Here is a 27,046-nt window from a genome sequence, read left to right as displayed (position 1 = left end):
GTCACCCGGAGGAAACCCACACAGACACAGGGAGAACACACCACACTCCTCACAGACAGTCACCCGGAGGAAACCCACACAGACACAGAGAGAACACACCACACTCCTCACAGACAGTCACCCAGAGGAAACCCACGCAGACACAGGGAGAACACACCACACTCCTCACAGACAGTCACCCAGAGGAAACCCATGCAGACACAGAGAGAACACACCACACTCCTCACAGACAGTCACCCGGAGGAAACCCACACAGACACAGAGAGAACACACCACACTCCTCACAGACAGTCACCCGGAGGAAACCCACACAGACACAGAGAGAACACACCACACTCCTCACAGACAGTCACCCAGAGGAAACCCACGCAGACACAGGGAGAACACACCACACTCCTCACAGACAGTCACCCGGAGGAAACCCACACGGACACAGAGAGAACACACCACACTCCTCACAGACGGTCACCTGGAGTGGGACTCAAACCCACAACCTCAGGAGAAAGCAATTATCAAGTATTCATTTTTATAATGTCATTTGGGTTTGTTTACTTCCATTCTCGACTAACAGTGAGTGTACTGTTCCTTTTTTCGTTCTTGAACAAATCCAAGTGTATTTATCTTATCGTCACTGTCCAATGAAAAACACGCATCTCCCAAAATAGTAACTTTACAGGAGAAGGAAAAACCTTCTTACCTTTCAATGGAAGTCAATGTAAAAAGATTAAATTCAGAGTCATTTTGGAGCATTTCTATGTTTTTAATTGGACAACGACAATATAGTTCTTTACATTCCCTTCCCCCAACAAAACACACACACACACACACACACACACTAGTGCTTTCTCCACTATGCCCAACACACCAACAACTGCAACTACGTCTTTAAACAGCAAGTAGCACAAAGGACCAAAAATAGCCGAGCGAGTTACAGAGCAGAACAGCTCTCCTTGAGCAGAGGAGGAGGCAGCAGGATGAAAAGAGGATGACAGTGAAAAGAAGGAGAAAGGGAGGGACTCTGTGATGCTGATGATAAAAAAAAAAACCTTGCCGATTTGTTCTGTCTTTCTGAAACTTCAAAACATCCATCATCTGCTCCTGTCCCAGCATTCAGCGGACCTGTGTCAGACACATGTTCATGCCTGCTCCCCACACCGGAGATGATTCCAAACGAACCGTTTGAAGTACCTGGAATATTTTTAAATGCTGCTATTTATGGCACTTTTCAAGCAGCCATATAATCTGCATACAAGTGCCTTCAAAAACCACAAAGGAAGTGGACATACTTAGATGTTAAGCCCTTAAGATAATCAACATTCAGTTGTGTAATTTAATCTTTTACTATCAGATGGCACAACAGCACTGTTTATTTTTGAATGGATTGATGAAGCAATATTATTTGTCTAAAAACTATTTTACGTGTTTTTGGACCGTGGGAGGAAACCGGAGCAGCCGGAGGAAACCCATGCAGACACAGAGAGAACACACCAACTCCTCAAAGACAGTCACCCGGAGGAAACCCACGCGGACACAGAGAGAACACACCACACTCCTCACAGACAGTCACCCGGAGGAAACCCACGCGGACAAAGGGAGAACACACCAACTCCTCACAGACAGTCACCCGGAGGAAACCCATGCGGACACAGGGAGAACACACCAAACTCCTCACAGACAGTCACCCGGAGGAAACCCACGCGGATACAGAGAGAACACACTACACTCCTCACAGACAGTCACCCGGAGGAAACCCACGCAGACACAGAGAGAACACACCACACTCCTCACAGACAGTCACCCGGAGCGGGAATCGAACCCACAACCTCCAGGCCCATGGAGCTGTGTGACTGCGACACCTACCTGCTGCACCACCGTGCCGCCCCCTATTTAACGTTTAATTGAGCTTTTTTTGTGTTTTCTGTTTTAAATCGGACAAACTTCGATGAAAGGGTGAAGCTTCCTCCAAGACATGGAAAACCAGCCACTGCTTCTTTTCAAACTCCCTCAATAACAGCCTAGAGAACGCTAACTTCCCGCTTATTTTAGCTAACAAGTGCTCAGTGATGGAGATGAGGAAGGGTCGTCTTATCCTCCCAGAGAGGCAAGGACACCTATGCTCTTTTTGATGGATGGCTTGGGAAACTGAAATTGCACTTGAAAAACAGCCAGTCGATGCAGTTATTACACACATTGAGCCAACGCGCCTCATGTCTCGCTACACACAGCTCCAGGAAACACACAAACAGAGCATTTTCCTGTTTGTATTCCCTTTTATTTATTCATACAACACGCTGTAAATGATCACGTCCAGCTCCACTGCACAATAACACTTTATTTGAGGCTCTGTTCTCTCAGCACACCTATGGACGTCGTCATGGTTTGCACTGAAGAACCTATTGTCCTTCAATTTAATCTCCACCAAATGAGGTCCCTGTTTTTTGGTAGTACACAAAAACCTTGAGCACCTGTATTCACACATCTGCACAGATGCCGTCCCTGTGCTGTATACCTCTGTATTAAACCTATGAATACAGTTAAGAAGTGTACTCACTGTTGCTGGACTTCAGGTCTCTGTGGATGACTGGTACGAAAGTCTGGTTGTGGAGGTAATTCATGCCAGTGGCGATTTGCACAGCCCAGTTGACCAGGACTCGAGGGGGCACCTTTTTCCCGGCCAGTGCCCGGTTCAGCGCCCCTCCACGGGCGTACTCCATTACCAGGCAGAGGTTGGGTTCCTTCAGGCAGACTCCTCGCAGGGCGATGATGTTAGGGTGCCGCAGCATCCAGAAGAGTCGCGCCTCTTGCCTCACGTTCTCGGCCGTGGCACTGATGTCCTCGTCGGGGTCCTGCCGAGCTGCTTTGACTGCCACCTCCTCACTCCTCCATACACCTTTATAGACCTTACCGAAGCCCCCTGCCCCTATCACCTCCTCCAGGTGCAGCTCTATGAAGTCTATCTCCAGTGGGCTCTCACCACCCACCAGCAGGCCTCCAGGGGGCAGCGTGGTGTCTCGCCGAGTCACATAATTGCTTGGAAAGATGCCCACCTTGTCCTTGATTTTTCCCGTCCACCAGCCCTCATCTCCAGACACCTGAGAGTAAAGGTGCATGATACGGGGGGCAAGTAAATCATTTGCTTGACAAACTCTGTCACTGATGCAAGCACATCATTTGAGGCATTTGTTAACCGTGAACAGTGCATCCTTACCTTAGAGTCTTTGGACAGCACCTCCAGCAGGTCCCCTCTCCTCAGGGTCAGTTCCTCGTCCGCCGCTGCCTCGTAATCAAACACAGCCGTCCAGTAGGGGCTGGAGCCTTCGTGATGGTGCTGCTGAACTTGAGAATCGGGCGAACTGACCGTGGGCGAGAGTGTGGCGGAGTTTCCGCTGCTGCCGTTCTCCTGACCGACGTTGGGCTGGAGGACGGAAGGGGGCGGTGGCCCGCAGGAGCCCCCACAGTTGGTGCAGGGTAGCGGGGCAGCGTGTCCTCCGCCGCCCATGCCACTCAGTCTCGAATACGGGTCCATCTCTGAGGCCGCGAGTCAGCGGTGCGGTCTCAACAGCTGGGGCAGGCCCTCGGTCAACTCATGCACAAAATCCATGCAGGATGCATCCACCAGATTCAGCACTTCTTCCTAAAAGTGGGGGGAAAACAGTGGGCAAAGCTGCACCACTCTCATGGACTGAATGGGTCGTTCAATTAGGTCCAGGCTCCCTGCATGTTAGCATCTCTAAAGGCACTTTCAATCCAGGGATGAAAAAGAAGTTGCATGTTTACATGTTTACATCAGGAAGTCAATAATCAGCCTGAAGTCGTACAGTTCTTCAATATGGCTTTAATAACTTGGAATATTGTGAGTATTGTGAGCACCAATGCTGCAGGAGATAAGATTCCTCCACTGGAGTTCTCACTGTTGTCTGCTCTTTCAAGATTCCTTCATTAGAGATTTTCCAGTTTTCACCAATGGTTTTCCCCCCCCAAACTTTCTTCAATGGAAATCTGTCCCCATTGAAAATACTGCAATTCTAACGCCTTTATCCAGTGGGCTTCCTCTTATGGAGTTCTTCCAGTTTTCTCCAGTGGAATCAGACTGTCAGCACAGAGCCTGCAGGGCACTTGGCCTGATTCATGATTTCTGCAGCTCCTCTTTCTCTATGTTATTTGTGTATGCACTTTCATCAAAAGCCTTGACTTCTGTTCATTTACTACACTCGACTGACTTAAGTATGGCGACGATGGCTTGTAGGACCTACTAATATTATACACTAGCTACACAGCTTCCAGGTTCTGACCCTGTATATCCTTACAGCTCTGGGTCATCGTTAAAGTAAGTGCATGTCCGTTTTTAAATGGCAATGACAACCAAATCCAAGCACAAAGAGCGGTGTTGTCCTGTAGTGCACATAGAACACAGGTCAACAAATCATAATGGCAGCTGCTCAGAGCCACGCCAGCCTACCTTATTTATCTTGGATATATAGTGCACAGCCTTAAGGATCCTGGGTTGGTCCTGTTTTAGAAAGCCCATGCCTGGATCCTCCTCCCTGCCACATAGAAGCTCCCGTCGTGTTTCAGGGTCTTAGAAACAAGCCACTCCGAGTCTGTACATAAGGGGTATTTTCTGAAGGGAGCTGCTTAGACGATGCTGTGGAAAATACACGATGAAAGCCTTGAAATCCGTCCTGACGCGATGCTGCTGACGCTGGGAGAGACTGTTGTGGATGCATCCACCATCTTCATCCTCACCATCATCATCCACATCACCACAGGAGCAATAATAATAATAATGTCATAATAATTCACACGCAGAGAGATAGATCACCCTTACTGGTTTAATCCACAGATGAAAAGCAGGGTGTCCACGAAGGCCTGTACCTCCAGGTTTAAATCCCCCTCTGTCTATTCACACTGACATATTCCCGCATCTCTCTCTCTCTCTCTCTCTCTCTCTCTCTCTCTCTCTCTCTCTCTCTCGGCTCCTGGGCGTTAAGACTGCGTCGCAATATTTCCGTCAAAAACGAACCGATACATCGCTGTCGTCCATCACCTTATATACGATTTCCTTTTCTTCTCCTTCTCTCTATCTCTCTCTCTCTCTTTCTCTCTCGGCGCTCCTGTATTCCTCCCCCATTGACCGCACTGTCAGCTCCTAAAGCTGATTTTGTATCCAAATACACCGGCTCCACTGGAGAGGGGGTGGATGAGTCGAGTGCATTATGGGAAATGTAGTTTTACTCCCCTGTGGGCCTGAGCGATATTTCCTGCTTTATTTATTTATATAGTGACTTGTGAATTCGGATTCCCACCACTCACAAGTCAGTCTCATGTTTTCCTTTTAAAAACTATGGCCATATTTAAAATATTTGTGACACAAATGTCTTTTATGCAGCGTTCAGATATTCCATGGCTCTGCAGGTGGGTGGTTTTAGAGGTGGTTGGACAGAATACCCAGTAAACAATTAGCCGTTGATTCAACGTTGAAATAACGTAATGACTGCCGTCTAATCAACGTTCTCTTAAGGTTGAAAATGAAAGTTGAAAAGACGTTCAAACACAGACATTGAAAAGACGACTATTAGACGTATTTTGGACGTCCATTGACGTTATTAATTGGTCCCGAAATAACTTACATTTATAAAACGCGTTTTGGACGTCCATTGACGTTATCGATTGGTCACCCCAGTAAACATTTAGCCGTTGATTCAACGTTGAAATAACGTAATGACTGCCGTCTAATCAACGTTCTCTTAAGGTTGAAAATGAAAGTTAAAAAGACGTCCAAACACAGACATTGAAAAGACGACTATTAGACGTATTTTGGACGTCCATTGACGTTATTAATTGGTCCCGAAATAACTTACTTTTATAAAACGCGTTTTGGACGTCCACTGACGTTATCGGTTGGTCACCACTTAACTAACTTATTAAGATGGATTTTGGACGTCCATTGACGTTTAAAATATGTCCTTGACGGACAGACTACTTTTAGACCTATTTTGAACGTCCATGGACGTTCCTTGTTTACTGGGTAAGCTTCATATTTACCTGTGATTTATTACATTTTTCATTCTTGTAGTGTATGGAATAAGAAGCAGGAGACTCATTCTCCCTCAAAGGGGTGGGGCTGGCCCAAAGGTTCTGGCCCAAGTTGTAAAGGTTGTCTTGTGCACAACTCTTGTCTTCTTTGAGTGCCCTTAACTTAGTTGTTTCTACAGTGAATGTTGGTAAATACAGATGTAAGTAGAATCAGCCTGTATTTACCCTTTTATTGTAGAAATCTTAATGTTGCAATAAAGAGTTTTAACAGGTTAAAACAGTATTAGGTGTTAGACAGCGTGTCAGGATTGTGATCCTATGATGACATTAGTGGTGTATACTCTCAAAAGGATTGATTCCCAGAAAACTAAGGATCAAAAGTGTCAGTACTGCTTTGACTTCCCTGTGCCCTCTTTGGTGTTTGGTTTGGATTAACACCTTTCTGATATCAACCCCTGGTTTAAGCTGGATTTTTAAAAAAATATTCTATACATCTTAAAGGGCGGCACGGTGGCGCAGCAGGTAGTGTCGCAGTCACACAGCTCCAGGGACCTGAAGGTTGTGGGTTCGATTCCCGGGTGACTGTCTGTGAGGAGTGTGGTGTGTTCTCTCTGTGTCTGCGTGGGTTTCCTCTGGGTGCTCCGGTTTCCTCCCACAGTCCAAAAACACACGTTGGTAGGTGGATTGGCGACTCAAAAGTGTCCGTAGGTGTGTGTGTGTGTGTGTGAGTGTGAGTGTGTGTGTCGCCCTGTGAAGGACTGGCGCCCCCTCCAGGGTGTATTCCCGCCTTGCGCCCAATGATTCCAGGTAGGCTCTGGACCCACCGTGACCCTGAACTGGATAAGGGTTACAGATAATGAATGAATGAATGAATTTGGATTAAAAAGGGCCTTGACTGAGGCCAAAGGGCAAACCACAGTGAACATCAGTGCAGCTGTTGGGTGTTTTCGTACATGTGAATGAGACATTAAGTAGGTGCATGGTATCTGAAAGAGAGGCGTGGTGCTCCTCCCTCTGTGTGTCTTAACAAGCCGCCTCCATGTTCAGGATTTACGTGAGTGGGACTTGTTTCAGTAGAAACACACTGGTTTCTACACAATCACCTCCTTCTGCTTTAAATGCACCCCGCTGTGTAGACTACTTTATGGTTTGTGTATTGTTGTTTGCCTAGAGAATGTCACTCTGTTAAAGACCAAGTATTTGCATCTTTATGTTTGCTGAGAACAGCTCATCTGTCAGTCAATTTAAGCTGTGTGACGGATGTTGATTTAGGCGTTGGTTCAGATATAAATTGGAAACAATACACAGACCCAAAGAGCCCAAGTGACAATACACAGCAAAAAAACTGTGCTTTGAATATTGCGTACATGCGCGGACTAATACAAATATAAATCCTCCTGAATCAGAATACAATCTCTTTAGTGACATATTGAAATGTATTTGAAATTGAGCTTTCATCCAGTTGAGTGCCAGAAGTGTCTGTCTATTTATAAAGAACCAGTCAGTAACCATTTAAAGGTATAACATTGTTTTAATGTGGTCACTGTAACACTAGCATTCATACAAGCAGCAAAACAACAGCCGAATCCTCAGCTCACACTGCCCCCTTGTGGCACCAGAGCGGGCTGTCGTGGACCTGCGGCGTGGCAGATTTACTCCAAAGGCCTCGTCCTCCAATCCACATGGAGTCTGCCATATTGGCTGTGTCCAGTGTTGTCCAGTGTGTGGATATCCAGCTGCGAGGGAAGCGGCATTATGTGATGGAACTGAGAAGTTTCAGTTACTTTTAGCTGCACTCTCTCCACAACTCTTTGGCCCAAAGACAACTGGCCGGAGCGGACGGAGGGTGGTTTAAACAATAGATGTTCTGGCTTAGTGCTGGTCACTTTGAGCTTTTTCAGTAGCCTGTTTACTTGCTTTTTGTGAGCGGAAACCGTACACAGATCCCTCCAGTTTGAATCTTCAAATTCAAATTCAAATTTATTTGTATAGCGCCTTTTACAACTGACGTTGTCACAAAGCAGCTTCACAGTTTCAAAACAGAACATTTAAATCAAAGCCCAATGCGAGCAAGCCGAAGGCGACAGTGGCAAGGAAAAACTCCCTCGAGGCTGGAGGAAGAAACCTTGGGAGGAACCAAGACTCACAAAGGGGACCCATCCTCCTCTGATCAAACTATAGATTGAATTTTAAATGATCACCAATGAAGTGTCATTATGCTACATAATAATAATAATAAGGTGAGCAGCTGGTCTGGTCTGGTCTGGTCTGGTCTGCAGGAGAATCCAGCAAACAATCTTCCATCAGTGGGCCACCATTCTCTCAGAAAACAGTAAAAGGGAAGCAGTTAGTTGAGTTGAGTGCAGCAGAGAATAAGAGCATGTGAATATTTTCTTTAGTGTAGTGACGGATCTGACTGTAACAGACTGGGAGGAGGGAAACCAGAAGGAGCTCAGGCAAAGACATCCTTTCGCTCCAAGCAAGAGAAATTGTGAGCACATCATCCGAGTTTACCCTGATTCTCCATGTCCATGAGTTCCTGAAATGACAACCTTAAACTAGACAGAGGTTAGTTGCCAAAGGCTAAACTGAACAAGTGTGTTTTGAGCCTAGACTTAAACATAGTGACTGTGTCTGCGTCCCGAACACTAGCTGGAAGATTGTTCCAGAGCTGAGGGGCTTTGTAGGAGAAGGCTTTCCCCCCCGCTGAAGTCTTATGAATTCTGGGTACTAGTAAGAGGCCGGCGCCCTGAGATCTGAGTAATCTTGGTGGTTCATAGTGTGTGATGAGGTCTCTCAGGTATTCAGGGGCGAGACCGTGTAAGGATTTATACGTGAGTAAAAGAATTTTGTAATCAATACGGAATTTAACTGGAAGCCAGTGAAGGGCCGATAAGACTGGACTGATATGATCAAATTTTCTAGTTTTAGTGAGGACCCTGGCTGCAGCATTTTGAATTAACTGGAGTTTACTCAACTTTCTGCTGGAGCATCCTGATAAAAGTGCATTGCAATAATCTAATCTTGATGTAATAAAAGCGTGAACTAATTTTTTTGCATCTGGGAGGGATAAGGAGTTTCTGAACTTAGCGAGGTTCCGAAGATGTAGGAAAGCTGTTCTTGTAATGTTACATATATGCTGATCAATTGATAGATCTGAATCAAGATCTATCTTCTCTGCTTCATTCTTCAACGGGCTCTGAGAGGAAAGATTTGGGCTGGACATTGAGGGACAACTGCAACAGGCTCGGGGTTCGTTTGCTGTCCGAAAACACACTTGATTCACAGGGTGGGAGGGGTGGGATGTCCACACGTTGGGTCTTAAGCGTCTTATAAAATGTCATGACTGAGTTAACCAAGCCCTCAGTGCTAGAGTCTGTCTTTGTTTCAATCATTTTCCTCTCAGGACGTGGTGTAGAGAACTTCTTGTGCTTTTTCTTCACTGTATGTGGAGGTTTGAGGAGCTTGGTTGGAGAACTAATACCTGTGACATCATCAGTGGGTGGGGCTGGCTTAGCCGGACACTGGCTCTCAAAGAGAGTAGGCAAGATCCTTTCTGTTGACACAAAGATGGCAGCAGTTTATACATGAAGCCATGATCTGATAATACAACGAAGCTTCATATGGGCTTCATACGGGCCTTATCAATAATGTTTGCCATAAAAATATATCAATTCTGTGAAATAAAACTGCATTGCACTGGCTAAATACATAAATGTAAGTGTTAAAATCAGATAAACAACAGAGGCCTATTTCATCTGATAACAGAGTTACAGGGAAGAATCTTTAATATAATTATATTAATTAAATATTATAGAATGGAGTCTGTTGCCCTGTGAAGGACTGGCGCCCCCTCCAGGGTGTGTTCCCGCCTTGCGCCCAATGATTCCAGGTAGGCTCTGGACCCACCGCGACCCTGAACTGGATAAGGGTTACAGATAATGAATGAATGAATGAATGAATGAATGAAGAATGGAGTCTCCAGTTTTCATTCTGATGGAGGGATGGCTACTCCTATGTTTATAGAGGATATGAAAACGGAAAACATAAAAGGTGCTATGTAAGTGCAATGATATGTAAAACTCTAGAGTCTATAAAAGGGACCTGTATGACCACGGCTGGTCAAAATTCATTAATTCATTCATTGTCTGTAACCCTTATCAGGTTCAGGGTCGCGGTGGGTCCGGAGCCTACCTGGAATCATTGGGCGCAAAGCGAAAATACACCCTGGAGGGGGCGCCAGTCCTTCACAGGGCAACACAGTCACACACACCTACGGACACTTTTTGAGTCTCCAATTCACCTACCAACGTGTGTTTTTGGACTGTAGGAGGAAACCGGAGCACCCGGAGGAAACCCACGCAGACACAGGGAGAACACACCACACTCCTCACAGACAGTCACCCGGAGGAAACCCACACAGACACAGGGAGAACACACCACACTCCTCACAGACAGTCACCCGGAGGAAACCCACGCAGACACAGAGAGAACACACCACACTCCTCAGAGACAGTCACCCGGAGGAAACCCACGCAGACACAGGGAGAACACACCACACTCCTCACAGACAGTCACCCGGAGGAAACCCACGCAGACACAGGGAGAACACACCACACTCCTCACAGACAGTCACCCGGAGGAAACCCACACAGACACAGAGAGAACACACCAACAACTCAAAGCGGGAATCGAACCCACAACCTCCAGGCCCCTGGAGCTGTGTGACTGCGACACTACCTGCTGCGCCACTGTGCCGCCCCGCTGGTCAAAATTATGATTGGTAAAGCTTGTAAAGACTATAACATAGTAACGTACAATAATAATAATAAAGTAATAATTAAAGAAATAAGCATATGACTACAGATCTTTACTAGTATCAGTAGTGGACACCCTCCTGGTCTGTGGTCTGCTCAGTCCGCTTGTAGGTTTTAAATTTCCTTCTGGAAAGCCCAGCCGCAACTGAAGTTCCTCAGTCAGTTGAGAGTCCCGCTGTTTAAGGAGCTTCTGTCTGTTGTTTTTGCCCTGTCACTTAACAAGGACCAAACAGTCTGCTGTAATATCTAGTTTAACAAGAGTTTACAATATTGACATTTTTTTAGACACATCCTTTTGTAGAGTTTCTTCAATATCAAAATAATCAATGGGAATTTTGTTCCAAACACCTCCCACTATGCTGCAACAACATCCTCTACTTTTCTTGGAAGGCTTTACACTAGATGTTGGAACATTGTTATTGTAACGTGCTTAGTTTTGTGTTCTGTTTTGGATTGTTTCTTGTTTGTGCTCCCCTCATTATAAGACCACCCCCCCCCTGCCCGTTATAAGTTTCCCCCTGTTGTGTCTGCTTCCTGCTTGTTCTCAGGTCATGTGATACCCTTCCCTTGTGTATCTAGTGTCATGTGTTTTAGTGTCCAGGTGTCTCTTGTTGGTGTGGTCTTTATATAGTCCTGTTCACTGTTTCTTATTGTGGGTCATTGAATGTATCAATGTTGTATGCATGGTGTTTGTATGCATGCTGTCTCTGCTTTATGTCTCTCTCTTGTCACGTTATATCTAGTTCTTTGTTTAAAGCCTTGTTTAGCCTTGCTTAGTTTAGCTTTGCTCTTTGTTTAGCCTAACTCTGTGTTCAACCCTTTTGTTCAGTATAGCCTTGTTTAGTGTTTAGCTTCTTGTATAGTGTTTGGTGTTTAGCTACTTGTTTAGTGTTTAGCCTTAGTTAGGTTTCTTGTTTAGTGTTTAGCCTTAGTTAGATTTCTTGTTTAGTGTTTAGCCTTAGTTAGCTTTCTTGTTTAGTGTTTAGCCTTAGTTAGCTTTCTTGTTTAGTGTTTAAACTTAGTTAGCTTTCTTGTTTAGTGTTTAGCCTTAGTTAGCTTTCTTGTTTAGTGTTTAGCCTTAGTTAGCTTTCTTGTTTAGTGTTTAAACTTAGTTAGCTTTCTTGTTTAGTGTTTAGACTTAGTTAGCTTTCTTGTTTAGTGTTTAGCTTTCTTGTTTAGTGTTTAGCTGTTTAGCTTTCTTGTTTAGTGTTTAGCCTTAGTTAGCTTTCTTGTTTAGTGTTTAGCCTTAGTTAGCTTTCTTGTTTAGTGTTTAACTTTGTTTAGCTTTCTTGTTTAGTGTCCTAGCCCTTTGGTTTAGTCCCTCTGTCTCGTTCCCTAGCCTCTCTGTCTAACTCTGTTGTTGTTGTTAAAAGTCTCCTGTACTTACCTCCATTCTTGTTAATATCCTTGACCACTCCTACACACCCCAATTGTGACAGTTATATGGATTTAATGGCATTAAGCCACAGGAGCATTACTGAAGCCAGGGACTGCCCTATATTGTCCTAGCCCACACATAATGTTGGGTATGGTGATTTTATACTCAAATACAGCTGCCTCAGAGTGTTCCATTCTACTTCCTATGCTTTTCTACAGACTGGAAAATCTCTTTCTAATATGGGTGCACTTTCCCATATCTGAATTTGTTAATGAGAACTTTTAGTGGGCTATGAGCTTCCATTGGCTCTTTGAGCGTAAGGATGAAAACACATACGTTTGTCTTTTTGCTTAACTATTTCTACAACTAGTTCTAAACGCTTGCCTCGTGGGAGATCCCTCAATGTTCTGTAGTTTGGCTAGCAGAGTCTTCTTGGAGTGGATACCGTAGACTTGCGCCAGACCATCTTGCGCTAGCTGCCACAGATCTTGAGCCTTATCAGTAAGGATTTTTGCTTTTTCCAGGAGGAGCTTCAGCTGAAGCATGATCCTGAGTCCATTCAGACACTCCCAATGTGGATTCTCCTTCTGAATGTCTTTTATTAGATTGACATTGAGCTGCTTCTTCATTTTCAGTGGAATGCCATACGTCTCATAGAGGCTAACTAAGGCCTCTGAACAGTTGTTATAAACGCTAGCTTCCATACAGTCCATAGTCAACATTACAGCCTCGGTTACTGAATCTAATTCAATAATCTTGAGCTTTTTGGTCAGCCATTTGCTTCGAGCTATGTTTTTCAAAAGATTTTTGCTGATGTCAACTTCCTGCAGTTCAGACCCTGGAGAAACCCTATTAGTTTGGACTTTGGTGACTTTAGCAGGTGGTTGGTGTAAGTATTTATCCATAGACACCCCCTGGAGAGCTCTGGCCTCAGCCAACTTCTCTGGTTCTTGTGGCTCTTGGTTTTGACCCCAGTTTCTAATCACAGGGTTGTGGATAAAACCATCTGGTGCAACTGGGCAGCCAAGGGCTTCTGGCTCCACATCTAAGCGCTGTCCAGACTCAACTTCGGACAGGCCCCAGTTAAGAACATCCAGCTCTGCCTCCTCCACTTTCTTTTGCTTAGGTTTGGCAGCTGGTGAAGCATGAGACATTGAATCTAAAAAGAGGGTAAAAACAACATAGAAACTACCAATGTAACTGTAATAAAACATCTTTTCTCTTAATAATAAATGTCCCATACTCTACATTTTCCTTCAATTTAACCCCTCACCCCCAAACAAGGTTCACTTATAACTTTTGTCTTGTTTCGTTTTAGATGACCTCTCTTTATGTTACTGTCCCTTTAAGACATATGCAAATATTCTCTGTTCTGACTGCCATTTTTTTGGCCTCATTCAAAGAGCACTGGTGCTTCATAAATGCCTGTTAACTTCAAAATGAATGTGCAGAGCCATATGAAATATTCAATACCTACAAAATTCAGAACTGAAGATGATTTCTGTGTTTAGATGTGACACACTCATTATTTATTTATTTATTGCTCTATTATTAGAGCTCACCTTCCCAGGCACTTGTTGGTGTTGTGCTGGTTTCCTCCGAAGACTCTTTATTCATGTCCAAGTCAGCCACCTGCATTTCTGTTGCAGAGCTGACAGCAGGGGTTATTTCTGACTCTGGTGCTTCCTCTGTGGGCTTCAGGAAGACCCTTGGCACCAGAGCCAAATCATAGCAGCTGGACGAGCGTGGCGCAAAAGATACAGGATCTTCTAGGAGACCGTCACCTGGGGCCTGGGCCAGCACCTGCTTTAGCAAACGAGCTGGAAGATAGTCCACACCGGCTATGATGGAGATGCTGCCACTGAAGCAGGCAAGGAGATCCCCACGAGCGTTGGGCGAAACAAACCTGGCTCACAGCTGCACCCAGCCGTATCTCAGCCACCTGCTCACCAAGAGTGTCCCACACTTCTGCTATTCCCGAAGGGCCTGAGAGTGCAACTATTCCCAGGGCTACACAGTGATCCATACATGTTATGGCAGTTGGTGGGTTCCTCTCCATTTTAAGCATCTTCCGTCCAACAGGGAATAGAATTGAAGACATGGCATGAGCTGGCTCAGCGTTAAACTTGAACGGGTGCTAAAACGAATGATGAGGAGCATCTCAACTTGTCCTCCAAACTTTACAGTCCACACACATAGCTGCTTATCATCTCCACAGGAGCAAAGCTGGGCTTCTGGACCAGGAAGGCTGCTAATCTGCAGAACCGCTCCTCTATGGGCTTTCCTGGCTTGGAACTGGAACCCGGGTGGAGCGGACAACAGCTGGAGCTTTCCATTGCGATGTCCGCTGAAGACCACAAACTTGGAACTGGTTTCGGCCGTTTTAACCACTTCCAAGGACGTCACGCTTTCATCTCGATTCTGGTTTTTAGAAACACACAGAATTCTTTTAACTGGACAAGGGCTTAGACTGGTGTCCAGAACCAGAACCTGTGGTGTACCGCAGGCCACAAACAGCTCTTCTTGGGCAGAGTTGTAGGCAAAAGCAACTGCTCGTTCTAACAAGAGGAATGGCCAGGAAAGGAGGAGCATCTCCCCACTAACTGGAGAGATTATCTGGGCAATGCCATCCTGCGATATAGCTAGGATCCTAGCTACCCCTCGGCCACATTCAACCCTACGAAGATACCGAAAGCCACGCCCACTGTTATGGAAAGGCTGGTAGATGCTTTGCAGCTTCAAGATGCCAAAAGAAGAGGATGAATGGTAGAGGAATTGATGCTCGTTGATTACCCATAAGTAGGGTAATCAGGTCAGCAGGGTTCTTGTATTTGGACGAAGCGCAACTGAAGAAACGCAGCAGAAATGTGCACGGAATTCCCGCAGTAGACCTTTAGTGTCCAAGCTCCAAACCTGCACACAACCGGAGACGTCTCCTGTGTACAGATAGTTCCGGACCCAGTCGGATGAGACGGTGCAGGGTTCCCTGACCATGTCCATGGAACGACCGCAGCTCCTTCCAAGCTCTTGATGTTGCAGTCACAGAGGACATACAAAGTAGACGTCTGCGTTCCAGTCACCAACGCACTGATGGCAAAGTCCTGGCGCAGTGAGCAGCAGTTCCAGTCTAACACACGAATGATTCCAAGCTGGACCTTCAGAGATGTCCAGAAACCCCAGAAGGTGATGATTGTTTCCAGTCAGTAGCTCCTCTGTGTCCTTGCAGTAGTGCATACACATCACTGAGCCCAGTAGAAGCGCCCCATACTGGAGGACCATGCCCTGTCTTGGGTCCGAAAACACACGCAAAGAGAGGTCACTGCAGGCCCCAAAACATGCCCTTTGACTGGGAATGAAAACCAAGATGCCCCACTTTGTAGCCCCTCCCCAAGGGAATGCTTTTATAATGACTAAGCTGCCCTCTGTTGTTCCGAGTCCAGACTCTCATCTTGAGAAGGAAGCCAGAAATATAGAAAAGCAGCATAAATAGGGAAGGAGAGGAAAGAGAATTAAATTACATTAATGATTCCACTCAGAGAACACGTTCCTCACTGTCATTGACTGAATCCACTGCTAACTCTGAACGTATTTCTACCTGACGTTGGTCCATCTTGTGTTCTCACTGGAAACCCACCACGATTGTCCCACTGCTCACACTGACTGTGGACAGACAGTGGATGTAATTTGGACGGCAGGAATAGCGGAACTGAACGCTAGGTGCCACGTCTAAATACAGCATGTGTTCACGGTCATCCTCCTCTTCCTCCTGACACTGAGGATTAGATAATGGTAGAGACAACGGCACAACAGGCTTAAAGAAAGGGGGGATGAAAATATATCTTGTAGTACAGCATTGCAAAATATACACCACTCTTCAAACGTCTGGAATCAATGTATTTAATAATTTAAAAAAGAAAAATGAAACAAATAGGGAGAATGTACATATTCATGCTGTGCCCCTTTACAGATTTAATATTAGGACACTAGGAAAACGTAAACTAAAAAATGAGAAATGTTAAATGTGTCCAGAATGACAGAGCTTTAAAATACACAGTGGCGCAGCAGGTAGTGTCGCAGTCACACAACTCCAGGGGCCTGGAGATTGTGGGTTCGATTCCCGCTCCGGGTGACTGTCTGTGAGGAGTGTGGTGTGTTCTCCCTGTGTCTGCGTGGGTTTCCTCCGGGTGACTGTCTGTGAGGAGTGTGGTGTGTTCTCCCTGTGTCTGCGTGGGTTTCCTCGGGGTGCTCCGGTTTCCTCGCGCAGTCCAAAAACACACGTTGGTAGGTGGACTGGTGACTCAAATGTGTGAGTGAATGTGTGTGTGTGTGTCTGGCGCCCCCTCCAGGGTGTGTTCCTGCCTTGCGCCCAATGATTCCAGGTAGGCTCTGGACCCACAACGACCCTGAACTGGATAAGGGTTACAGATAATGAATGAATGAATAAAATATGTACGGCACCGAGAATAAGGTTATAATAAATCCAATATTATCTCAAAAATGGAGGTCCTATACAAATCACTTGACAAATATCAATACAATTAATTACAGTACATTATCGATTTATTCACCACTACCCCACATACTTCTTGAAATATTGAATACAACTGAAAATTATTTTAATCAACAAGCTGTACAACGAAAATTATGTAAGGAATAACATTAGAAAATATGTCGAAAAGGCAAAAGATTCCAAAATATTTAGGGGTCGTTAGTTTTCAGATGTTTATATAAAATGCAACGTCAAAGTAAACATTTAGCCGTTGATTCAACGTTGAAATAACGTAATGACTGCCGTCTAATCAACGTTCTCTTAAGGTTGAAAATGAAACTTGAAAAGACGTCCAAACACAGACATTGAAAAGACGACTGTTAGACGTATTTTGGACGTCCGTTGACGTTATTATTTGGTCCCGAAATAATTTACTTGTATAAAACGCGTTTTGGACGTCCACTGACGTTATCGATTGGTCACCACTTAACTAACTTATTAAGATTGATTTTGGACGTCTACTGACGTTTAAAATATGTCATTGACGGACAGACTACTTTTAGACCTATTTTGAACGTTCAGGGACGTTCCTTGTTTACTGGGAAAGGTTTGTTCACATTCTGGGCACGGTCTAAAACACAGGAAGGTGTACCTTTGATAGCTTTAGTGAGTTGTGGGAGCACATGTTTCCATTCATGGACTATTCTCCGCATGGGAGACATCTTCAGCGTCTCCACTATATAAACTGGCCGTTTCTATACAATACAAATCAACAGCTTCTCATTAGCTTTCAGGACACGACGCACTAGAGAATAACACAGTACACAGAGTTACCGCGAGAGGGCGCGCTAACACAAAATCTGAGCCCAGTCTGGCCCTGAGTCCTGGACCGCTGTCGGTGAAGACGTTGAACTTGGACTAACGGACTTTGGAACGTTACAGGACCGTCTCTGCGTCATTTGAAAGTGATGAGCTGACGTCACTTTGATGTCACATAGGCTCGGCGCGCACGAGCTCCTTGAGGAATGACCCCGTCCTTGTCTCACTGTCTATGAATCAGTTTGATCGGTATCGCGCTTCACGGTTATCACGCCGATATTCATTCATTTTCTGTAATCACTGTAGCTATCATTTTCACTGTATTCTTTTAAATACACTCACATAGTAACTCTCTCTCTCTCTCTCTCTCTCTCTCTCTCTCTCTCTCACTCTCTCTCTCACGCACACACAACCCCGGTGGACAGATTTGCACACCCAATCTACCTATTTGTGTTTTACGACTGTAGGAGGAAGCCAGAGGGAACCCACCCACACAGACACGGGGAGAACACACCACCCCTGTCATTCCGGAGCTGTGTGACGACACAACCTGTAGCACCACCGTGCTGTCCCGGACAAATGTGGGTTACAGTTATTGCAGGACATGTTTATTTACAGTTATTCATTGTAGTGTGTACGTAAATACATTAACGTATTAGGTTAGTGTGCGTATATATCCACAGCGCGGCTATTTTCTTTTTCTCTGTTATTCCACATTGTGACGTAGATAAATAAACATAACAAACTGACGAGTGACTTTATTGTACGTGGAACTTTTCCTGGCTCTGGGTCAGAATGCACAATGCGGTACTCCTCATCACACATGCATTACCACCTTCTCCGTGTGTGTGTGTAAATTTGTGTGTGTGGTGTCTCAGGGCGCATGCGCAGTGCAACGTGTGTATGTGTGTGCGTGCGCGCGCGCCGGGCGTCGTGGGTTTCGGTTGGCTAGGAGAGAGAGAGAGAGAGAGGAATACGGAGTGTGTGTGAGAGCTGTGTATTCTGCTCGTCGGAAGGAACACGTTATTGGATTGTGCGTGTTTTCCAGGACTACCCGCGCTGAACTTGTTCTTTGTTAAGGATCTGAAGGTAAGAGGAGCGTTTGGTGTGTACCCAGAGCCTGGATATGTGTTAATGTGTGTGTGTGTGAGAAGCGTCTTCTCTCCAGTTCTCCTCTTGTTTTAACCCCTGCGTGCTCATTAACCGCGTGTCTCTGTGTGGTTTCGCACTCGACCCGGAGAGAACCGGCCTTTTGTTTGCTTCGTTTGGGCGTTTTTCTCATTCTCGGAGAAACCTTAAACCAACAGAGAGCCGCGGTCCCTTCCTGGTGACCGAGTGCGCATGCGCAGTGCAGCAGGCTGGAGCTGGGACTCACCTGAAGTTTACCTGCGGGTTTGAGTGCAGCACAACTGTCTCACCTTTCTCTCCGTTCTCTCTCGGATAATAATGCTTTTAACGCACCTAGACCCCTATCTAGTACATCTCCCAAGACTGGGCCTGTGTTAGGTGCTATATAACTATCCACATCTTTATAAGAGCTAGGTATAGACTACTGCCCAGTAAACAAGGAACGTTCCTGGACGTTCAAAATACGTCTAAAAGTAGTCTGTCCGTCACGGACATGTTTTAAACGTCAATGGACGTCCAAAATCCATCTTAATAAGTTAGTTATCAAGTGGTGACCAATTAATAACGTCAATGGACGTTCAACATACGTCTAATAGTCGTCTTTTCAATGTCTGTGTTTGGACGTCTTTTCAACTTTCATTTTCAACCTTAAGAGAACGTTGATTAGACGGCAGTCTTTACGTCGAATCAACGGCTAAATGTTTACTGGGTGTTAACTGTTTCCAATAAGCATTAAGTGGACATGTAATAGTCGTTTCAGAATCTGATTTCAACCACTCTGAAAACTCATAAGGAGCAACACTTTTTTGTAGCTATTTTTTTCTCTCCAAGGTTTCTGCTGCTCTGGCTTTGAGAAAATAATCAGGAGGCCTGATACACACGGTCTTTACATGTGGCTTTCAGGTTTCTTCTTTCTGCTGTCATACAAACACCTTGAGTGAGGAAGTGAGTGTGGGTAAAACCGAGGAGAATCGCTAGTAGTAACTGGATCTCTGCCGTGTGACTTGTGAGGACAGAGCACCGAGCCTCTTAGAGTTGCATATTGCTCCATCCTTTGTCCAGTGCTGTGAGGTAAGTGTGCTTTTGAGGTGCTTGACTCTGGATAGTGGCTGAGGTTACGGAAGGCCTTTGTGAGTGCTTTAGTGAAGTAATTAAAAGAACTCGTGTTTCATTTGATCAATGGTTCTGAGGTTAGTTATTTGTTTTGAACTTTTTCTTATAGATGCTCATTGTGTCAGAACAAATCCTTATACGTCCATTTTATTTAAATTATTTTCTTAAAATGGACTGGACACAGTTCTCTGGCCCAAGGTCACCAGGCTCAATGCCAGAAGTCGGCTGACAGGATATAAAACCTCTCAAAAGCTGTGCTCTTTGTTTGGATGGAGCCCCATCCTCTAACCTTTGCCTGAGATTGAGTGGAGGTTGTGATCCGACCAATCACACAGTACTTGATTTCGCTGAATCTCTCTTGGCTGAATGCAATTAAATCCTTACAGCAATATGTTGTTATCTAATGTAAAGTCTTCCCAGAACAGGATTCCTATGTGTAGAGTAGCTATGTAAAGATACATACCTATGTGTAACATTCATTATCCAGTTTAGGGTCACGGTGGGTCCAAAGTCTACCCAGAATCACTGGGCACAAGGCAGGAACACACACTGGAGGGGGTGCCAGTCCTTCACAGAGCGACACACACTCACACCCTCACACCTACGGACACTTGCGAGTCGCCAATCCACCTACCAACGTGTGTTTTTGGACTGTGGGAGGACACCGGAGCACCCGGAGGAAACCCACGCAGACACAGGGAGAACACACCACACTCCTCACAGACAGTCACCCGGAGGAAACCCACGCAGACACAGAGAGAACACACCACACTCCTCACAGACAGTCACCCAGAGGAAACCCACGCAGACACAGAGAGAACACACCACACTCCTCACAGACAGTCACCCGGAGGAAAACCCACGCAGACACAGAGAGAACACACCACACTCCTCACAGACAGTCACCCGGAGGAAAACCCACGCAGACACAGAGAGAACACACCACACTCCTCACAGACAGTCACCCGGAGTGGGAATCGAACCCACATATTGTAATTACATACATGTAATTACACATAGGTAATAAAAATAAGATTTGATAAAGTGCAGGAGATATTATATATTAGAATGAGTCTGTTCAGAGGCCAGCAGACTGACTCACACACACACACACAACAAGCACTTAAGTCATTTACTCTGGAAACTTCCTCTCTGTGCGTAATGCAATGAAAAGAAAAGATTAAAAAAACAGTGGTTGTGATTAGTTTGTTTGGAAGTGCTGGGTTCAAGAGGAATGCGAGTCCAGTTTTATTGCGACTGGCCGCTGTCATTTACAGCGAACCCTCGCTCCATTCCTCTTTAAGGAAACAACATTACAAAGACACAGTGTGTGGGTTTGTGAGGATTTGAATGCTGTCGTTAATCCCAGTAACTGCTTCCAGGTGTTCGGCTGAGCTCGGCTTTTCGGCGGCTCGCTTTACAGTAGCTCGCCTTGTGCGTGGAATTTCTGGCATTTTTGGACTTTTCTCAACTCGGATTGTTCTCTTTTTCTGTCTCTCACCCTCTGTTTATACAAAACACACACTGTATTGTTTGCTGTCTGCTGGATTACAGTTCCCGCAGTAAGTAGGTTATTTTTCAATCAATAAACTCTGCTAAGTGTTGGCTGCTGTCCGCGGAATCCATGTGTTGTGATCTTCACACTGTCTGCTCTCGCTCTGGGACCATTATTGTGATCACAACTGCGCTCTTCTGCTTGTTTTCCGCTGGAAGTGTAGTCGATGTTAGCCCACTGACCTCTGTCTTGTTCTTGCTCATAGAGGCACTGATATGAAAATAAGCTTTTTAATGGATTTACTCCTGCTCTTCTGGGGGGAGGGGTTTAATCATGACCTGCCACATCTTGGTCATTTCCAGTTCCACCCACCAGCCCTGTCTCCTGATACCGATGGGCTGGAGGAGTGAAGACTTCATCCAAGGCTTGTGAAACCAGCCACAGCTTCTTTTCAAACTGCAACCAACACCATGTGATTTGAGCTCCGCATGCTTGGAGGAGAACACCAGCGTCCAATTTTGCCACATCAGCTTAAAGAGGCAGTTTATGGAGTGCGTGTTTTGATAATGAGTAACGTAAAACGTGAACGCTGTTGACAACCGCCAGGCCCCGAGCCGAAAACACTTGGACCTGCTTTCAGACGCAGCCGAACCCTTATCGCAGTGTGGGACAAAGCTTTTATAAATGCGTTTTAAAAGGGTATTGCAGGCAATGCTCTAAAGGCGGTTAGTTGTGGCTCCTGAGCACTGCTCTCCCTCGCTTTCCCTCGTTCTGTCGGCCCGTTTGGCTGGAGTAAATATAGCCTGTTTGGTTTGTGCTGGAGGATAAACACAGATGTCGAGTAGGCCTGCCTGCCGCAGTGCATTCAGACCAGGAGTTCCTTCCTGAGCACGAGAGAGTGAGTGAGTGAGCAGAGAAGGACAGTGAGGAGGAGAGGGAGGGGGAAACGGAGAGAGATGAGATATTTATCACTTGGGAGACACTTTATTGTGCTCTTAGTGCTCCCTGTTGAGTTTAGTAGGCCAAGCTGTGGAAGTAGCCCACGTAAACGTTAATTAGTCAAACGATCATGCGTTCGTCACATCTCCCAGTAGTGGTTAATTGCAGTTAGCCGAGTCAAACTTTACGCCATGTTGTGTGCACATTAACCTGAGCGATTGTTTGTGTTGTGATGTCACTAAACGGCTTTGCCGCATGTTTACCTACAACATGTGTTAGGGTGATCAGCCCGTGGCAGCTTAACATCATTTAGGGTTTGTTATACAGGTTTGGGGCGGCACGGTGGCGCAGCAGGTAGTGTTGCAGTCACACAGCTCCAGGGGCCTGGGGGTTGTGGGTTCCATTCCCGCTCCGGGTGACTGTCCGTGAGGAGTGTGGTGTGTTCTCCCTGTGTCTGCGTGGGTTTCCTCCGGGTGACTGTCTGTGAGGAGTGTGGTGTGTTCTCTCTGTTTCTGTGTGGGTTTCCTCCGGGTGACTGTCTGTGAGGAGTGTGGTGTGTTCTCTCTGTGTCTGCGTGGGTTTTCTCCGGGTGCTCTGGTTTCCTCCCACAGTCCAAAAACACACGTTGGTAGGTGGATTGGCGACTCAAAACTGTCCGTAGGTGTGAGTGTGTGTCTGTGTTGCCCTGTGAAGGACTGGCGCCCCCTCCAGGGTGTATCCCCGCCTTGCACTCAATGATTCCAGGTAGGCTCTGGACCCACCGGAATATCGAGCGAAATCATGAAACGTATCGTGATATAAATGTTGGCCGTATCGTCCAGCCTTTGGTGCATTTGCCAAATACTATAGATTTAAAAGTAACTGCCTAAATGTTAAAACAGAAAGAGAAGGTGCCGTGACAAACTGAGACAAAGCCATTTTAAAGAGAGAAAACTTTATTTTATTTAAATGTGGTATATTTTTGGGGGTCTGAACAAGCAGGAAAAGTGTGAAGGACTGTGTTGTTATGAACAGAGGTGAACACAGGCCTCTGTTCCACCTGTTGGAGCTCAGCTTTACCACCTGTTTGGTTTCAGTCTAAAAAAACCAGTGGGACCTGACTGACAGGAGTGCACCAATGCCAAACAGGTGTTTTTTGTTTTGTTTTTTTCCCCGCTTCACCATATTGATTTGCCCTCATTCTCCAAACTCCAGTAGCCACAAGTCAACTGAGACCTTTGGTGTCTTTAGTTCTGCTCAAACTCTACTGACATTGACAGGGACACTTTTTTTTTCAAGAAACTACAGCTATCTGGGGGTGTGTGGGGGGGGTACTAGACTGTGGATGTGACTGTGACAGAAACCGATATCTTATTGCAGCTGTATAACTGTAGTGAGCCTCTAGCTCAGTCAGAGTTGGTTGGCACTGTAGGGATTCCCTGTGGTTGTGTGATGTTTTAAGAGAATGAAGGCTATTATAAAAATAAGGGCACTAGGGCACAACAGGAAAAACATATCTATCAAATATGCTTCTCATAATAATAATAATAAAATGCTAGAACTAATATATTTCAACTCAAGTTTCCAAAGTAGTTCTGCTTTCTAGGTCCTGAAAAGTAATGAACATTGCTTTTGTTTTTGGCTGAAAATCTTTAAATGAACTGATTGAGCAATAAGAGGTTAGTTGAGTCTCTCTTGTAAGAAGTAGCTGCCTGTTTCGCTCCGTTTAATGACCCCAGCTGTTGAGGCCTACACGGTAGTGGAACGAGGCCACGGTCCATCCCTGGAGATCCTGTCCTTCACAACTTTCTGTTCATTAGGAATTTCCTATTGATCTGGCCGTGGGATTTATCCTCCTCTGCGGAGGAGCCGAGGAGGAAGCCAGACGTCCAAAGGAAGCCGGGGAATCCTCGACTGCAAATAACACCAGTCCGGAAGGAAACCATGATGAATGGACACTGACTCAGTCACATGACTCACTCCTTCACATCCCCTCCTCCACTGCCCAGACAGACCACTCCTACGGGGTCAGTTCAAAAGCCAAGCTCACTGCGAATGAGGGAGGCAGCAGGAGCCTGTGTGAGCGTACAGTCGTACCTGAATGGAGACGGATTACCTCGGGTTTGGCCTGGTCTCGGTGCACTCGGTCATGTTGCTTTCAGTTCCTGGTGGTGGTTTCCTGTGGCCACATCTATATCAGAATGTCTATATCGTCCAGCTCTAGATAATATTAATGTTGTTTTATTGCCTAGGCGTCTCTCGCTCCATCGGGGCTCACACTGTCTCTACTCAATGAGATGTTGGTTATGTCAAACAGGAAGTGAATGCAGTGGGATGAGGAGCTTGTGAATCACCTCCACCATGAGGATAAGAGAGAGAGAGAGAGAAGGCACTGTGTTCAGAGACTAACCAAGTGGTAAATGGATGTACAGTAAGTCAAAACATGGATATATGGGCTTTTTTGTCCAGGTTTTTACAAGTTTTCCAACTGAATCACGTTTAAAACATTGCAGACGACTGCTTATCAAATGAGTAACTAATGAATCACACAACAGCAATTTCCTGTATGTGGTGGGCACGCTGACCAATGACAGATCTTTCTATTGGATTGTTTTCTAAGTGTTCTCATAAATCAGAGGGGACGGCTGGGGCATTCTGCTGGAATGCACTTTGCCATAGCTGTACTGTAATGGCTCGATCAGTGTTATGCATATACAAGGTCCCTGAAAACTGCAACTTCTTCTGAAGTATTAAACAGCAAGCAGTTCTCCCTTAAAGCAGTGGTATTTCACAGATTCAAGGCAGTGTATGGTACCACTTTAAAATAAGACGACACTTATAAAGGTTTATAAACACATGGTCGTTAATTAGGTTGTACACCCTTTAAAGGCCATTAATAATCAATTGTAACAGATAAATAGGTGGTAGTGAAAGTCTCAGAACTAAAAACGTCAAGGTAAAGACCTGAGAATGTGAATTCAGTCATTTCACTTGTTCAGATGCACCACGTTATCATCGATATCTTAAAAGACATTCTATTGGAAGGTAATGGATTAAACTCAGTTGTTAAATGGTTAAACTAATTAACAAACGTGCTGGAGCTGATAGGGTTAACGTCGACTGATGGAGAAGGTAAAGTAAGGTCAGTCTCCAGATATCCGAGCTTTATCCGTGTAAATGGATGTGGGTTCACAATTTGGCAAACTATGTGCTATCTATGTGTTATAAATGATTATCAATGACTTTGAATGCATTTGCAACCTAATTAATAACCCTCAAAAACAGATTGTAAATCATTTATAAACCGTCATAAGTGCAGTGTTATTCTAAAGTGGTAATTTTTGCAGGTTTTAGTACATAATATATATGTGTGTTCTGATTTTGGATATTGGATTTGAGACATTGGTGGAATCTAAACACCAATCTTAAAATAATATTTTGGTAGCAAAATCTCCCAATACTGATCTCGCTAGTGGACGTCATAGTGTCATTTATAATACTTGTTACAATGTAGTATTGTTCAGACTCGGTGCTTCCTGACAGTGCTACAGGACCAAAGATGGCACTCGAGCCTGTAACGAACAACAAAGGGTTAGAACTTTTGACCCACAAGCGATATTGCAAATCTGATTGTGGCGTTTGATTTCTGGTACAATTCTGGTGTTCTTTGATATGCTACATGACCACCTTCCCATGGGAAAAACGTGCATTTGATCCAATATGGTGGCTTTCAAGATGGTGGCCATGTTCCTGAAATAGCCTAAAAGATAGGCCCCTCAACCATTACTTACTGGGGTGTTCAAATGTGTCCTTTTCCTGTTCGTTCCTGAAATAAAAGGGTGTCCTGAGCCTTTTGACTCACCCAGTCGACTGTTCCGGTTTCATAACGGTCAAGAACGATTTTGGACGTGGGTTAGTCGTCTCTGATAAGGTCAGTATTTGTGATAATAACTCATGGATTTGAATCGATTCTGTTATTATCTTAGGCACCTCGGTCCAAAAGCAGGCCACCACGCTCGAGATGCCGGGGCTGCTGGGTAAGAGAGCAGTAAGGAGCGAAACCATGAGGAAGGCAGGGTTTCAGGGTTTGGTTTGAATATATGCAGTGAGTTAATGCCTGTGCGGTGGTTGTCTATTTTGAAGTGCAGTGAGATGGCCTTGGCGTCGGAACACTGCGAGTATTGATTTTAAAGCGCTCTGGTTTGGAGAGCGTTTCTCTTTCAAGAAAGCACTGGCTATGTCACTGCTCTGAGCACTGATGTGGTCGTAACTGTAGGAGCTGTACTTTTTTCAATCCTCTGTACACCCGGCCACGTACACACACACACACACACACACACACACATTTATGTAGCCTACACATATTCCCACTCATCACTACAAGCTGTGTGGACAGCCTTCCCATTCTCACTCACTCTTTTTTTTAAAAAACTAGCAGAAAACTAACTGCTTCCCTCCAACTGTTTTTTAACTTAAATCTATTCCCGACCTCCGCTCGTTCAAACTTCATTTACTCCCTCGTACTCTCGCTCAGACTCGGCTGTGACCTCAGTTAGGTTTGTGTTTTGTCTGCTGCTGATTGTTGTATGTCAGTTAGCTTAGCTTCTGGCTTCTGATCCCATTCGACTTGTATTTCTTAAAACCGTGTGTGTTTTATAACAGTGTTGTATTAGTCTCCTGCTCTGAGAGACGTTCCTCGACTCAGGAATGTGTGGATAATTAACAGATTATTTGGATCAGTTGTGTTAGAACAAAGAAAATCTCAGACTACCCCGAGCAGGGGTTACTTCAGGAAACCCCTGGCCAGTCCAGACCTGGGCTTAGAAGCTGGCTACAAGTTCATTAGTGTCCAG

At 45.2% G+C, this 27,046-nt stretch overlaps 2 protein-coding genes across 3 annotated transcripts in view; one reads left to right on the top strand and one right to left on the bottom strand.

The window, feature by feature from the left end:
• The window catches only part of map3k10 (mitogen-activated protein kinase kinase kinase 10), a 38,597-nt gene extending 33,473 nt beyond the window's left edge, over positions 1-5,124 (bottom strand). The window contains exons 1-2 of the mRNA XM_066684538.1: positions 3,209-5,124; positions 2,552-3,092 (exon numbers count right to left, since the gene is read on the bottom strand). Coding sequence (XP_066540635.1) covers positions 2,552-3,092; positions 3,209-3,526 — 859 coding nt within the window. The 5' untranslated portion in view covers positions 3,527-5,124. The remainder of the gene's footprint in view (positions 1-2,551; positions 3,093-3,208) is intronic.
• A 13,367-nt stretch (positions 5,125-18,491) lies between these two features.
• The window catches only part of sipa1l3 (signal-induced proliferation-associated 1 like 3), a 103,413-nt gene continuing 94,858 nt past the window's right edge, over positions 18,492-27,046 (top strand). For both annotated transcript variants that reach the window (XM_066684407.1, XM_066684406.1), the window contains exon 1: positions 18,492-18,628. The gene's annotated coding sequence lies outside the window, so the exon portion shown is untranslated. The remainder of the gene's footprint in view (positions 18,629-27,046) is intronic.

Source organism: Hoplias malabaricus, chromosome 11 (genome assembly GCF_029633855.1).
Source record: "Hoplias malabaricus isolate fHopMal1 chromosome 11, fHopMal1.hap1, whole genome shotgun sequence".
Taxonomy (NCBI): domain Eukaryota; kingdom Metazoa; phylum Chordata; class Actinopteri; order Characiformes; family Erythrinidae; genus Hoplias; species Hoplias malabaricus.
The sequence above is the reverse complement of the archived record's forward strand: the minus strand, read 5'-3'. Positions and strand labels throughout refer to the sequence as shown.